This window comes from Papio anubis, chromosome 5 (genome assembly GCF_008728515.1).
Source record: "Papio anubis isolate 15944 chromosome 5, Panubis1.0, whole genome shotgun sequence".
In the NCBI taxonomy this organism is placed as follows: domain Eukaryota; kingdom Metazoa; phylum Chordata; class Mammalia; order Primates; family Cercopithecidae; genus Papio; species Papio anubis.
Window position 1 is genome coordinate 120,495,664 of NC_044980.1, and position 16,299 is coordinate 120,511,962.

The following is a 16,299-nucleotide window of genomic DNA, read 5'->3' on the forward strand; positions in this document are numbered from 1 at the left end:
AAGGCGGGTCAGAGAGCAGGGCGTGCTCACTACAGCTGGAGTGGGGGTGTAAAAGACTGACTTTGCATTCTCCATGGTTTGCTCAGGTCTTTCCCTGTCCTAAAACACATGACAATTCCCTAAATTTGTCTGTACAAAAAGTCCTGTGTTATTTAATAACAGTTTTCAGTTATGCCTGTTTCATTTGGCTTTGACTTATAATGCTTTTGTCTTATGGAAATGTTTGTTGTTCTCGGCGGGGGAAATTTTGGGTGTTTGAAGAAGCCCTGGAGAAATGGATTAGATGATCTTGCTGAGTCTACTCACACAAATTTTAAAAAGTTCCTCTTGAGATCAACCGTTCAACAAGAAAATTTTCCCTGGAAATAGAAGTCTAGATCAGGGATTCCCCATCTTTTAAAAATAGTTTGGCCTCATGACAATTCCCCATTTCTGCATATAATGTCTTACAGCCTGTATTCATCTCTAAGTGTAAATGCACAAGAATTTTGTTTAAAGGCTTTTTTTTTGAGAATTTTTGAACCCATTTTTGAAATTACTGGAACCATCAGGGATCTGAGGACAATTGGTTCACTTCCTAGTATCACCATTCCAGCCTAAGATGTTCCTCCCCTAAAGGCAAACTTTTGAGGGTGAGTATGCCCCTGTAGTGGCAGAACTTGACTGTTGAGCTAGGCTGTTGGTGAAGTAGAAATATTTTTTTGCCTCTCGTCTCATAGAATTCTGTTTATATCAGAGGCCAGTGGCAGAGACTCAAGGTTCGATGTATGGTATGAACAAGTACAGAAACTGAATGAATGCTGTATTTTTATGCCTGGTTCCATTTACCACCAGATGGCTCTATTGTATCGTCAGGAAATGCACACATGTAAAATCGGTGGTCTCATAAGCCACAGGGAAAAAAATAAAACAGAAGTTAGACCTTTAAGATATGTAGGAATGCAGTTCGTTCTTTATGGGGTTAATTGGAAACAGCTGCAGCAGGAGTATTCGCAAGAAAACAGGACGCACCCAGAGAAACTATAGGAAGGTCATCATCCTAGCATGTACAAGGTTTCCCAACTTTTTGTATTGCTTTGTAATTATTAAGTATTACAATAGCAAAAGAGTAGCAAGGAAGTGCTCTAGCCTCACAAGGGCCTGTACCTGGTGTTTTCATACCAATTTTGTGTACTCTTCAGCTTGTAGCTGAGGAAAAGTAACTTTAGAAACATTTTGAGTCTGGGCACAGTGGCTCACACCTGTAATCCCAGCACTTTGGGAGGTGGAGGTGGGCAGATCACGAGGTCAGGAGTTCAAGACTAGCCTGGCCAACATGGTGAAACCACATCTCTACTAAAAATATAAAAATTAGCTGGACGTGGTGGCACGTGCCTGTAATCTTCAGAGGCCGAGACAGGAGAATCGCTTGAACCCAGGAGGTGGAGGTTGCAGTGAGCCAAGATCGTGCCCTTGCACTCGGCCTGGGCAACAAGAGTGAAACTCTGCCTGGAAAAAGAAAAAGAAAAAGATAAAGAAAAAGAAAAATTTTGAGAGGCAGAGTCTACACATCTGCTAATTTGAGTCATATTAGCCAGGCTCTGGGGAAGAATGATCTGATTCTAAAACATGTGGTATCTTTGCTTTAATGACATGTGCTGAGAAGGTGAAGATGAGAGGAAACAGGGTTTCTCTGAGTTCACTTGACTCCGTTCCTACTGTTAGGTGAATGTTAAAAACATAGGCATTCTAGGTGACATCTTCCATCAGGAATGTGAAATTTTAAACCTAACCTTTTGAAGAATAAAAGTTTCAAAGTAATCAAATTCCAATGACAGTTATTTAATCTAACTTTCTAAAGCTGTTCATTGTCATCATTTATTTTTTACTCTTTTTACATTCTATGTTTTAAATAAAACTATTGTTAAAACATTTTGCCATTTTATTTCCTTGTTAAGAAAAGGGGAGGATTTGTGTGAGTTTATCAAGCCTATCATTAGTCCATAAGATTGTTTGAGATGTGCTCAAACAATCCCTGTCAAAAAGTAATAATTGATTTTTTTTTTTAAAGAAAGTGTCCCTGGATACTGGACAGATGGCGTTTACCTTGGCCCAACTTGAGTCATTGGAGACTTGTCTGAAAGAAGCAGAAGAAAAGGCTAAAGCTTTATCTGAACAGGTAACACCTGTTATGGGAACTGGAAACAAATGTTCCCCAGTGTGCAGCATGGCAAGTGTAAATGTAAACACATGTTTTAACCTCTGCCTCTACTGATACACACACACACACACACATTGCAGTTATGCACACACACACACGCACACAGCATTCCATTCATTTTAGACATAACAGTGCCTACTTTAGTCTGTATGGAACTTTTCGGTCTTTAAAACTTTTTTCATCTTTATATTTTATTTGAGTTTCATTCACCACAGGCCATGAGTTAGGCAAACCTTCTTTAACTAAATGGTTTTCCTGAATAAGCAAAGCATATTTGCATTATAAATAGATAAGCTCAAAGATAAAATAAAGCCTATTGGAGTCATGCAGAAGTAATTTTATTTTTAGGAAACAGTACTTAGAAGAGAGTTTTTCAAATATTGACATCTCTCTTAGGTTTTTGAAACTTACAGAAGCAAAGCAGCAGATGATAAGTGGAGCCTGGCCTGCACCAGGTGGCCTGGACACCTTAGAGTGCTTTGCATGTACAGCAGGTCCATGATTTCAGAGGCAGTAAACCAGCTTTACTAGTATCAGTAAAGCTCAGACCAGGGCTGGAACATTTCCCAATAAGATTATACTTTGCAAATAGTGCAACTATTGTTGCCTTTCCCCCGGTCAGAGAGACTTGGCCCCAGAGGACAAACTGCTTGGAGTCTGGGTCCCCCAGTGCTCTCTTTTGGTGACAGTCAGTGAAGGAAAAGGATGGAGGAGGCCGTGCAATGTTAGAAATGTTCATTAATTTCTCCTGGATTGGTATATTTAGATAAAAGTATATTTTAGATACTTTGGAAAAAAATAATTTTAAGGTACTTTTAATAAAGACAGTCTCTCTGTACAGTAAAAGCTAATTGCATCAGAATTTTAGCGGAAACTAAGGAGGAAAGGTGCCTTGTGTTATGAGAAAAAGTATAATTAATATATAATTTAGTGATACACACACAAATGCCCTTCATTTCTTTTTCAGCTTACCAAAAAAGGTACATCCCTTACTTTGGCATATATTTATTGTTTACTGACTAAATGCGATTGATGCAAGGGGTCACAGGGGAGTTGTGTCAGCTAATAAAAATGTGCTACCCTTTTGGAAAAGTTTCCATCTCAGCCTCAAGCCATAGCTCTAGCCTGCCAACTGTTTTTTTTTTTTTTTTTTTTTTTTCTAAAACAAACAGAAACAAGCCTCGAACTGTGGCAAAATTAAGAATTACCAAGAATATAATGATAAACATGAGGTACCATTTCAAAGCAAAACAAACAAACAAAACAACAAAAACAACAAAATAACCTAAGAATTTCAGAGTCTCCAAATTGGGAAGGATTTTTCAGTGGATAACTAAAAAGGGGCACCCCTGCTGGGATTAGGTTACACTAAGAAGGTATATGGGATTTTTTTGGTAATCAAATGACTTTTAATGATTTCTCGTTTGAATCAGTAAGATTCAATTCACTCATAAAAGTACCGATTCCTGCACTTTGGGAGGCCGAGGCGGGTGGATCACGAGGTCAGGAGATCAAGACCATCCTGGCTAACATGGTGAAAACCCCGTTTCTACTAAACATACAAAAAAATTAGCAGGGCATGGTGGCAGGTGCTGAGGCAGGAGAATGGCATAAACCCGGGAGGCGGAACTTCCAGTGAGCTGAGATCGCGCCACTGCACTCCAGCCTGGGCAACAGAGGGAGACTCCGTCTCAAAGAAAAAAACAAGTACCCATTCCTTTGGTTCTTAATGAAATATTTCTATTTTATCCAATGCAGATGTAACCACCCAGTGGGTTCACCTTGCCCGCTGCCTAGACAGAATCGATTTATCAAGACAGGGAAATTACAGTGGAGAAAGAGGAAATCACAGAGCCACAGAGCTGGCTGTGCAGGAGACCGGGGTTTTATTATTACTCAAATCAGTCTCCCTGAGCATTCAGGGATCAGAGCTTCTAAAGATAATTTGACGGGGAGGCACCCGGAAAGTGGGGAGTGCTGGTTGGTCAGGTTGGAGAGGGAATCATAGTGGGTGGAAGTTAGGTTTTCTTAATGTCTTCTGTTCCTGGGTGTGATGGCAGAACTGGTTGGGCTGGGTGGTGTCAGCTGATCCATCAAGTGCAGGGTCTGCAAAATATCTGAAGCACTGATCTTAAACTGTACAATAGTGATGTTATCCCCAGGAGCAATTTGGGGAGGTTCAGACTCTCAGAGCCACAGGCTGCATGACCCCTCAATTGTAATTTCTAATTTTGTAGCTAATTTGGTAGTTCTGCAGGGGCAGATTGGACCTCAGGCAAGAGCAGGGTCTTTGGGAAAAGGCTGTTATCAATTTTGTTTCAGAGTCAAACCATGAACTGAATTCCTTCCCACAGATAGTTCGGCCTATGCCTAGGAATGAACAAGGACAGCTTAAGGGTTAGAAGCAAGATAGAGTCGGTTAGGTCTTATTTCTTTCACTGTCATAATTTCCTCAGTTATAATTTACAAAGGCGGTTTCACAGATAGCTCCTAATATTTAAGATTCTTTGCTGGATGATCTCTTTGTATAACACCAAACAATTAGATGTATTCATTTTTTCAGTAATATAGCAGATTAAATATATAAAATGGAAACTGGATTTCACAACCTTTTCGTACCTACCATAAGTAAGATGCTGGTTAGGTGTTTTGCAGGAAAGACATATAAGTCAGAGCTTCTCTATCCAAGTAGCTCACAGACAATAGAAAAATTAGAAGATATGAAGAATGAAAATAGGTGTTTATATGACTCCAAGATAAACTGCACAATAGCATTAAGTTGCAGGATCTGTATGTGTTAATTGTACTAAAGCATTTTTCTTGAAGTTGCCAAATTTGCATAACCAAGTGAGTTTAATTGGAAGTTGGCCATGGTTTGAGGAAAGGGAGAGTATGATATGTAAAGCACATTGCAGGCATTTTCGATATTATATTTTTAATTAACTTGAGCATTTTATGAGATTTGGCTGTCTTCATTGTTACTGTTGAGAGGAGTCAATCAACACTGTTGTCACAGGATTTAATCCTAAAATTTTTGCTTTCTCCAGTGTTTGAGTCTAGTCTTTTCCTTGAAAAGATAAAAACTTTAAGAACAGTCCTCTGTCCCCTATTTTAAAATTTAAGTCAGCATTAAAAACATGGATGAGAGGATAGGGAAAGGGAAGAACCTGATATTTCCTAAGAAAGTTCTTGAGAATATTTCAGAATGGAACACCTGTCTCAAACAATCAAACATTTGTCCACTGGGTGCCACTGTCTTCCTTACCAGGTCGTGCCACTAAGCGATTACAGAAAGATTGCCTTTAGTGTTAAAGACAATGATTACACACACACGCATACACACACACTCTCTCAATCCGTGTATATGTGTGTGTGTGTGTGTGTGTTGAAGGAATATTTTTGCCTGCTATACATGTTAATGCTTCTTCTAAATGTCGTTAATTTAGGATTTGTCACAAGGATGTTGGGAATGCTACCTTGCCTTTACTGGTAACCCAAATTATGGGCTGTCCCAGTGGAGTAGAATGAGGTGAGGAGTGTGGAAGAAACAAGAAGAACCAAGATTTGTGCTAGAAGGAAGCAGTGGAAGCTTGCAGTATTATCAAACAATGGGTCCTGCCTTTGAGAAAATGGTTAATCTCACTGTTATTCAAGACCTTATCTCTTAGCTTTGCCTCTGAGAACATAGAATTAACTCAGAATGGAAAGTATAGGTGCCTAGGGTTGTTACCTACATTAATCATCTGTTGATCCGGGGCCTCGGTTTATGCAAACTGGACATTTCTAAGGACTCCTTCAGCAAGGTCCACTGTTACAAAGAAAAAAATAGAAATAGGCAACAAACAAGAAGGTTGTGGCCACTTCCTCCGATGAGGTCACACAGTCAATAGAATTCTTTGTTGGGCTTCACTTTAGCTTACAATTATTCTTTATTTCTCTGCAGTCAAGTCACTAATGTCAAAATAAAAGAAACATGAAATTAGAATAATTTGCAATTAGGACTTATCATCTGGGTTAGTCAAGACTTTGAGAAATAACTGACTGCAGCAATTCAGCCAAAGTAGAGTCAGAAAGTGTCATTAGGCCCCAATTTCTAACCTGGATTATAACGATAAATCACTCAACATATTACCAAGTCTTGCTTAAGAAAATACTTTATTATATTTCCCATAGGTTAAGATCAGGTGGGAGGAAAACTAAATGCCTGGATGTTGGGTAATAGATAAAGAAAAAGGGTGAATAAGAAAGGGAGAAAAGCTGTTAGGAATGTGAAAGAAAGATGAGAAGTAAAGGGTTTCTAGAGAAGCCCATAAAAAAAAAAGGCTTTTCATGTGTGCTGGCTTCTATCACCAGTGAATATAGGAGGACAATGAAAAGGACTCTGGTGGACTGCTGTTTATAACCATACACAAGCAAATAGACCATACAGCTTTTGTGTTGAGACAAAAGAAAGTGTCAAGAAAACCCATACTTTTGCAATGAAGCCTGAATCCAGATGCACGCCAATGTAGAGTTTATGAGGCAACATTCCCTTTGGCAGCAGTGTTAGCCCAGAGTCTCTCTCATTTATTGATGGCTTCTGGTTCCCAGCTCCAGGTATCAGATCAGGGAGAGCCCAGGCTTTGTTCCTGTTCCACTATTTGCTAGCTTTATGGCCTTGGGCAATTCACTTTGTCTCCCCAGCTACAGTTGTCTTATCTAGGAGGGTGTAAACATGTTAGTTTCATAGGGCTGTCAATAGGGCAGCGAGGATTAAATAGGATAGGTATTGGTCCTTCTGTCCCTTTGTAGGTATTATGGCTGAATGTTTCTGTCCCCCCATCAAAAAGAACAAATTCATATGTTGAAACCTAATCCTCAATATGATAGTATGTGGTGGTGGGATCTTTGGTAGATGGTAAGTTCTTGAGAGCACTGACTCAGGAATGGGACTAGTGTCCTTATAAAAGAGGCTCAAGGGAACTTCCTCACCCCTTCCACCATGTGAGGACAGAGTAAGAAGCTGCCATCTGTGAACCAGGAAGCAGACCCTCATAAGACACCAGATCTGTTGGTGCCTTGATCTTGGACTGCTCAGCCTCTAGAATTTTAAGAAAGAAAGAAATTCCCATTGTTTATATGCTAGCCAGTTCATGGTATTTTGTTATAGCAGCCCAAATGAACTAAGACAGTAGGCTCTCAAAAATATCTGTTTATTTTCACTCCTACCAGTGGTCATAATAGAACTGTGTAGTTCTCTTTATGCCTTGAGCCACATAAATTAACGAGTCCCAACTTACCACAAAAGTCTTTCTCTCTCACATACACATACACACTGCCCCCCTACCCAAGCTCCCTTTGTCCTAACTTGGCTGGCTTTTCTACTATCCAGTTTCTCTTCTACTCTTTCTCATCTCTTCATCTGGTAAAGGGATTTTAGTTCTTTAACCTTGTCTTTCCTTTCTGCTTCATCTCTTGGAACTTTTGTCTGTTTCTGCCCATTATCTGATTTTGTACAGACTGGGAGCTGTTTTCCTTGGCAAGCTGGGCAGGGAGGGTGTCAGGAGGTGAATCCAGTAAGAATTATGTAGTCAGAATTCATTTCATATATCTTCTGGGTACCATACCTAGCAAAATATAGTCACATATGAGAAGACTTTTTAAAGTTCATGGAAAAATGGAATTAAACAATAAAAATAAAAAGCATAAATTTTATTTTTCAACATGAGCTTCATCAAGTTCAAGATACTTTTGAAGTGATGATACCAGCCCTTTAGTCCACTTTGAAGAACTGAGGGTCCTGGGGATTTAACCATCTAAATACAGTGTTTTCTTTACATCATTAACTAAAGAGAAATGAGTGCCCTTTAAAGGTTTTTTTTAAGACTAGGAAACAAAAATAAGGCAGAAGCAGCCAAATCAGTACTGTAAGGAAGATGCCTAATGATTTCCTGTGGAAACTCTTGCAAAGTTGCCCTTTTTGATGAGAGGAATGAGCAGAAGCATTGTCATGGTGGAGAAGGACTCTCCTGAAGCCTTCCTGGGTGTTTTTCTTCTAAAGTTTGGCTAACTTTCATAAAACACTGTCATAATAAGCAGATGCTATCATTCTTTGTCCCTACAGAAAGTCAACAAGTAGAATGCTTTGAGAATTTTAAAAAACTCTCGCCATGACCTCTGCTCTTGACCAGACTTTTGCTTTGACTGGACCACTTCCCCTTCTTGGTAGCCGTTGCTTTGATTGTGCTTTGTCTTCAGGATTGTGCTGGTACAGCCATGTTCCATCTCCTATTACAATTCTTTGAAGAAATGCTTCAGGATCTTGATCCCACTTGTTTAAATTTCCATTGAAAGATCAACTTTTGTCTTCAGCTGATCTTGGCACAACAGTTTTGGCACCCATTCCCATCAAGTAGAAAGTTTGCTCAAGTTTAATTTTTCAGTCAGAATGGTGTATGCTGAACCAATTGAGATAGCTATGGTGTTGGTTATTGTTTCTCTTATTAATTTTGGTCCTCTTCAATTAGGACATAAATGAGATACATTTTTCCTCAAAAATTGATGTAAATGGTCTGCTGCCACAAGCTGCTTCTTCAACATGGTCTCATTACTTTTTAAAACAAATTATCTACAAATAAACTGCCAATTTCTTTGGGGCATTGTGTATATAAACTTTTTGTAAAGCATCAATTATTTCACCATTCTTTCACCCAAGCTTCACATAAATTTGATGTTTGTTCTTGCTTCTATTTTAGCAGAATTCATGTTCCTCTGGTAGAGGCTCTTTTCAAACTGTTTTCTTCTTCTTAATACCTCATGCTAGATCCTGTTTGGGCATTTTTTCCCCTGACCTGATGAGAGAGACATTTATTAAGGCCTATTAAGGCCCAAAATAAAACTAGGAACAGGGCATTCTTGTATCCTCACTCTATGGCTGACCTGAACAGTTAAGTTATATGCAAAGAAAATTTCTTTCTCTTTATTTTTTTCCTCTGGGATGTCTCTGCCTTAGGTTCTTTCTCATCTTAAAGAATAATTGAACCAATAATGGAGACATAAAAGGAGGTGGAAGAGGGTGTCTAATCTTGCATCCTGCAGAAATACATGCCTAGGACCAGATCCCTGGGGCAATGCATTATAAATGATAGAGAGTGGAAGAACTAACATTTATTAAGCATGTACAGTTTTCCACGTGTTGTGTTGAGATTTATAAACATTTCATTTTAGCTACACAATAACCCAATTTGCTATTGAGGACAATGAGAATAAAAATCATTTTCATTTGCTAAAGCTCATATAGTCAATAAATTGTGATATGGATTGATTGTGTCCCCACCCAAATCTCACTTTGAATTGTAATAATCCCCACGTGTCAAGGGCAGGGCCAGGTGGAGATAATTGAATAATAGGAACGTTTTTCCCCATACTGTTCTCCTGGTATTGAATAAGTTTCACAAGATCTAATGGTTTTACTACTGGGAGTTCCCCTGCATAAGTTCTCTTGCCTGCTGCCATGGAAGACATGCCTTTGCTTTTCCTTTGCCTTTTGCCGTGATTGTGAGTCCTCTCCAGCCATGTGGAACTGTGAGTCCATGAAATCTGTTTCCTTTATAAATTACCCAGTCTTGCGTATGACTTTTTTAGCAGCATTAGAAGAGACTAATACAAATTGTTAATCTAGAATTAGAACCAAAGTATTTTTAAAATTCAAAGCCCCTATTCTTAACATGTGGTCATAGACCAAAGACACTTAACAGACATTTCTTACACAGCAACATCGAACAAGAAGAATTTGCCTAGGTTTTCAAACTGGCACCTCAAGAGCCTGTTAAACAGATTGCTGGGCCTTATCTCTAGAGTTTATGATTCATAGATCTGAGGTAAGTTTCAAAACTTTGCATTTATAACAAGTTCCCATCTAGCTTCAGTACCAGATGCTAACCCAGACCTTCAGGCTGAGTTTCTTTTTCGCCCTTGTCCTGTGTTCTCCAGCTGCATGGCTAACATGGTGAAACGCCATCTCCACTAAAAAGTACAAAAAATTAGCCGGGCGTGGTGGTGGGCACCTGTAGTCCCAGCTACCTGGGAGGCTGAGACAGGAAAATGACGTGAACCTGGGAGGCGGAGCTTGCAGTGAGTGGAGATAGTGCCAAGTACTCCAGCCTGGGCAACAGAGTGAGATTCCATCTCAAAAAAAAAAAAAAAGAAAAAAAGAAAAAAAAAAGAAAGAAAGAAAAGAAAAAAGAAAAGATGTAGGAAGAATGACAAAATAATATTGCTCCAAGAGCCCCATGTTATAGTTCACAGAGATAATCTCAGCAAGACAGAAGACCAAGTCTCAAATTAGCAGAAGATGGCAAGAGCTGAACTCTGATATACCTCTCCTTGTTGGAGTTGTATGATGAGACTTCTGGAATGTAAGAGGTGGGGATAAATTACCTGTAATCTGCATTTGAAGAAAGAAAATATTATGTGTATGTTGTCAGAATGAACAAGAAAGTTAAAGGAAATTCAAGAGGGGGCAAAAATGCAAAAGAAGCATTCCTTTCTGAAAAAGACTTGTATCTATTCTGACTTGCTCCCCAACGTAGTGCTCCCCGTCAGGCCCATTCTGGCTTATTGCAAGAACCTAATTTGGGGCATTTGTGGCTTTGTACGCTGTTCAACGTCAAGATCAAGCCAAGTTTAATTTCTTTCTTTTTTTTTTTTTTTGTTCATTTGTTTTTGTTGGCCAGCACTCATTTGTTCATATAACAAGTGCTTATTGAGGATTCACTATATGCCAGGTACTATATCTAGAAGTGGGAATACAGCAGTAAACAAGATTAATAAGATCCCTGACTCATGGAGCTGACATTCTACTGGAGGACACAGACAGAAAACAAATAAACATTGAAAATACATAGTGCTTCAGATGGTGTTAAGTACTTTGCTGGGCCATGCTAAAGGATATCTGTGGGACTACGCTTGACCTTAAATCCCATTGGGAAGTCTGGTTCCTGAGAATAACCTTGTGGGCCCTTGTCCTTGAGAAGCTGGTGACTGTAGATCTGTGTGTATGTGTATGTGCATGTGTGTGTGTGTTGGGGTGTGTGTGTTATTCCTGTTGTTTTTGATATTAAACAATAAAAGGTAAGGCCAAATTATTGCTCTAGGTTAGATCAAGGTTCTTGGGACTCAGGTTTTCTCTTCAAGATGGTATTTTCAAAGAAACGGGAGGATTTTAACAGTTTACTTTCTCTTGAGAGTTTTAACCATTTTGCTAATATTTATCCTAAATTCTTCAGGTATATTTATGTGTATTGTTATAAAGCTTGGACTAGAAATGAACAACGCCCCACAAAAAAAATATAATATGCTATGTTTAACTCTAATCAGTAAGAAATTATGAATCATTTTATGCCTAAGGCCCTAACAAAACTCCCATTATTTCTCTCTTAGTACATCTTAGTGTCCAGTCTATCTTTTCTTTATGTTTAGGAATAGAAGGAACAAAGATACCAGCAAATTTTTAGATACTGAATTTGTGTATTGAGTAGCTAAAAGTAATCTGATGCATACTGAGATTGTCCAAAAAATGTTCTGTTTTTTTTTTCATTGTTTATATGCAACAGTGGATCTTTTGATGTCAAGTTTATTTGAAATAAACAATGTGCCCTTGGTAGGAGTATTCATTTCTGCAAATGCTCAGAAATTATGCTTGACATGCCAATCTGAAATCATGAGTTTTGTGAATGAGTTTTTGTTTTCAGAACTATTTTGAAGTGTACTTTAATGCCACAAAATCACAAGCAGTCTGTTTGACCTGGAATGGGTTCCTTATCAACATGAAACCTAGTTATCAGGAACTTCATTAAACAATTTGGCTAGCCAGAGTTCTGATTGATTTTACAGCAGACAAGTTCCCTCTGTATTAAAAAACAAAATCCAACAACCTCTCATTTAAGCAGATGTTCATCTTCATCTTGTTACTGGGTTGTTGGCATAAATTGGTAGCCTCAGAGAATGCAAGGAAAAAAATTAGAAGCTGGTGAAGAGATGGTGTTGTTTTGAATAGAGTCAAACACAATGACAAATCGGTTTCTGTAGTGTATTGTTGTTGCAGGCGGGATGTGTGGATTGTTGGCCTGTTACATAACTAAAGACTTCCTTTTGCTTGTAAATGTCAAGATCAAACAGAGGTCAGTTTTAAATAGCTGACCGGTGCTAATAAATGTGACTTTCTCCTCTTGGAAAAAGCAAAAAGCCTAATGCCTTAAGAGTCATGGCTCTGCTGTTAGGAGGATGTGTCTTTGTGTATGGGCTTAACTTGTACTTTGTTCATGAGATTTTCTTTGAGATGGTAAACGAACTTTCCCTTTGCTTGTTGTCTACAAATAAATTAGTAAGTTAGGTATACGCTTTTGTTCAATTATTCATTCAGTAAATATTTATTGAGTTTATACTATGAGCTAGACATTCTGTTTGGGACTCCTGTGAATTTTAGCTCATGTATTTCTCCAAACAGTCCTGGAAAATTGTATATGCCATTTTGCAAATGATGAAAGATCTTTTGTGGGCTTGCAGTCCTCCTGTCTGCTCCTTCTACACACTCTCCTTGGTGATCTGACTTTAGGGTACACAATCTGCTGAAAAGTCTTAAGTCCTCACTATTAGTTCAGGTCTTCCCTGAATCCAGACCTAATTATGTGTACTGAACAGCTCCACCAAGGTTCTCACAGACAACTCAAGCTCTCAATCTCCACAATTCAACTTACCTGCTTCTTGCCCCAAACCTCTTCCTTTTCCCACATTCCCTAGGTCAGTTATCAGTGCTGCCAGCCACCCTGTGCTGCTTTCATTCTTTCCTCATGCCTCATATGCAATCAATTGCTGAGTACTGTGGGTGATGACTCCCAAATCACTCTTGAATCCATCTTTTTTCCTCTATCTCCACTATCATCATTTTTGTCCAGGCCACCTTCTGCAATGCCTCTCCTGACTTCACCGTCATTATGGCCTTTGTTTAATGACTCCTCAACACTACACTGGAATGAAGGTTCTGTAACAAAGACCTCATATCTCTCAAATTTAAATCTTAAATTAGCCTGATTTCACTGTCAGGGTCAAATCTATCCTCTAACAGATCTTACAATACCATTTATGATCCACCCACCTGCTTGTTTCTCCAGCTTTACCTTATACCACTCCCTGTATACCACTATGACGCCACTTTCAGTTCTTTAAAGGTATTATATCCTCTCTCACCTTTCTAATCTAGAAAAAACAAAGGCCTCATTTCTTAGAGTCAAATTTTCATTAATACACCTCTTCCTAGAATTTCTCTGCTAACTTTCTCCATTTCTTCTTTTTTTTTTTCCTTTTTTTTAAATGATATTTTAAGTTCTAGGGTACATGTGCACAACGTGCAGGTTTGTAATATATGTACACATGTGCCATGTTGGTGTGCTGCACCCATTAACTCATCATTTACATTAGGTATATCTCCTAATGCTATCCCTCCCCACTGCCCCCTCCCCACGATAGGCCCCAGTGATGTTCCCCTTCCTGTGTCCAAGTGTTCTCATTGTTCAATTCCCACCTATGAGTGAGAACATGCAGTGTTTGGTTTTCTGCTCTTGCGGTAGTTTGCTGAGAATGATGGTTTCCAGCTTCATCCATGTCCCTACAAAGGACACGAGCTCATCCTTTTTTATGGCTACATAGTATTCCATGGTGTATATGTGCCACATTTTCTTAATCCAGTCTGTCACTGATGGACATTTGGGTTGATTCCAAGTCTTTGCTATTGTGAATAGTGCCACAATAAACATACGTGTGCATGTGTCTTTATAATAGCATGATTTATAATACTTTGGGTATATACCCAGTAATGGGATGGCTGGGTCAAATGGTATTTCTAGTTCTAGATCCTTGAGGAATCGCCATACTGTTTTCCATAATGGTTGAACTAGTTTACAGTCCCACCAACAGTGTAAAAGTGTTCCTATTTCTCCACATCATCTCCAGCACCTGTTGTTTCCTGACTCTTTAATGATTGCCATTCTAACTGGTGTGAGATGGTATCTCATTGTGGTTTTGATTTACATTTCTCTGATGGCGAGTGATGATGAGCATTTTTTCATGTGTCTGTTGGCTGTATGAATGTCTTCTTTTGAGAAGTGTCTGTTCATATCCTTTGCCCACTTTTTGATGGGGTTGTTGGTTTTTTTCTTGTAAATTTGTTTGAGTTCTTTGTAGGTTCTGGATATTAGCCCTTTGTCAGATGAGTAGATTGCAAAACTTTTCTCCCATTCTGTAGGTTGCCGGTTCACTCTGATGGTAGTTTCTTTTGCTGTGCAGAAGCTCTTTAGTTTAATTAGATCCCATTTGTCATTTTTGGCTTTTGTTGCCATTGCTTTTGGTGTTTTAGACATGAAGTCCTTGCCCATGCCTATGTCCTGAATGGCATTGCCTCGGTTTTCTTCTAGGGTTTTTATGGTTTTAGGTCTAACATTTAAGTCTCTAATCCATCTTGAATTAATTTTCCTATAAGGAGTAAGGAAAGGATTCAGTTTCAGCTTTCTACTTATGGCTAGCCAATTTTCCCAGTGCCATTTATTAAATAGGGAATCCTTTCCCTATTTCTTGTTTTTGTCAGGTTTGTCAAAGATCAGATGGCTGTAGATGTGTGGTATTATTTCTGAGTGCTCTGTTCTGTCCATTGGTCTATATCTCTGTTTTGGTACCAGTACCATGCTGTTTTGGTTACTGTAGCCTTGTAGTATAGTTTGAAGTCAGGTAGCATGATGCCTCCAGCTTTGTTCCTTTGGCTTAGGATTGTCTTGGCAATGTGGGGTCTTTTTTGGTTCCATATGAACTTTAAAGCAGTTTTTTCCAATTCTGTGAAGAAAGTCATTGGTAGCTTAATGGAGATGGCATTGAATCTATAAATTACCTTGGGCAGTATGGCCATTTTCACCATATTGATTCTTCCTATCCATGAGCATGGTATGTTCTTCCATTTGTCTGTGTCCTCTTTTATTTCACTGAGCAGTGGTTTGTAGTTCTCCTTGAAGAGGTCCTTCACATCCCTTGTAAGTTGGATTCCTAAGTATTTTATTCTCTTTGAAGCAATTGTGAATGGGAGTTCATTCATCATTTGGCTCTTATTGGTATATAAGAATGCTTGTGATTTTTGCACATTGATTTTGTATCCTGAGACTTTGCTGAGGTTGCTTATCAACTTAAGGAGATTTTGGGCTGAGACGATGGGGTTTTCTAAATATACAATAATTTCATCTGGAAACAGGAACAGTTTGACTTCTTCTTTTCCTAATTGAATATCCTTTATTTCTTTCTTTTGCCTGATTGCCCTGGCCAGAACTTCCAACACTATGTTGAATAGAAATGGTGAGAGAGGGCATCCCTGTCTTGTGCCAGTTTTCAAAGGGAATGCTTCCCGTTTTTGCCCATTCAGTATAATACTGGCTGTGGGTTTGTCATAAGTAGCTCTTATTATTTTGAGATACCTTCCATCAATACTAAATTTATTGAGAGTTTTTAGCGTGAAGGACTGTTGAATTTTGTCAAAGGCCTTTTCTGCATCTATTGAGATAATCATGTGGTTTTTGTCTTTGGTTCTGTTTATATACTGGATTACGTTTATTGATTTGCGTATGTTGAACTGGGCTTGCATCCCAGGGATGCAGCCCACTTGATCATGGTGGATAAGCTTTTTGATGTGCTGCTGGATGCGGTTTGCCAGTATTTTATTGAGGATTTTTGCATCGATGTTCATCAGGGATATTGGTCTAAAATTCTCTTTTTTTCTTGTATCTCTGCCAGGCTTTGGTATCAGGATGATGCTAGCCTCATAAAATGAGTTAGGGAGAATTCCCTCTTTTGTATTGATTGGAATAGTTTCAGAAGGAATGGTACCAGCTCCTCCTTGTACCTCTGGTAGAATTCGGCTGTGAATCCGTCTGGTCCTGGACTTTTTTTGGTTGGTAGGCTATTAATTATTGCCTCAATTTCAGAGCCTGCTATTGGTCTATTCAGGGATTCAACTTCTTCCTGCTTTAGTCTTGGGAGGGTGTACATGTCCAGGAATTTATCCATTTCTTCTAGGTTTTCTAGTT

The 16,299-nt window shown here is 38.9% G+C and overlaps 1 protein-coding gene across 1 annotated transcript in view; it reads left to right on the forward strand.

Annotated features, from left to right (window-relative positions):
• CCDC192 (coiled-coil domain containing 192) overlaps nt 1-16,299 on the forward strand; it is a 243,827-nt gene that overhangs the window by 36,147 nt on the left and 191,381 nt on the right. Inside the window, exon 3 of the mRNA XM_003900059.5 lies at nt 2,051-2,158. Coding sequence (XP_003900108.2) covers nt 2,051-2,158 — 108 coding nt within the window. The remainder of the gene's footprint in view (nt 1-2,050; nt 2,159-16,299) is intronic.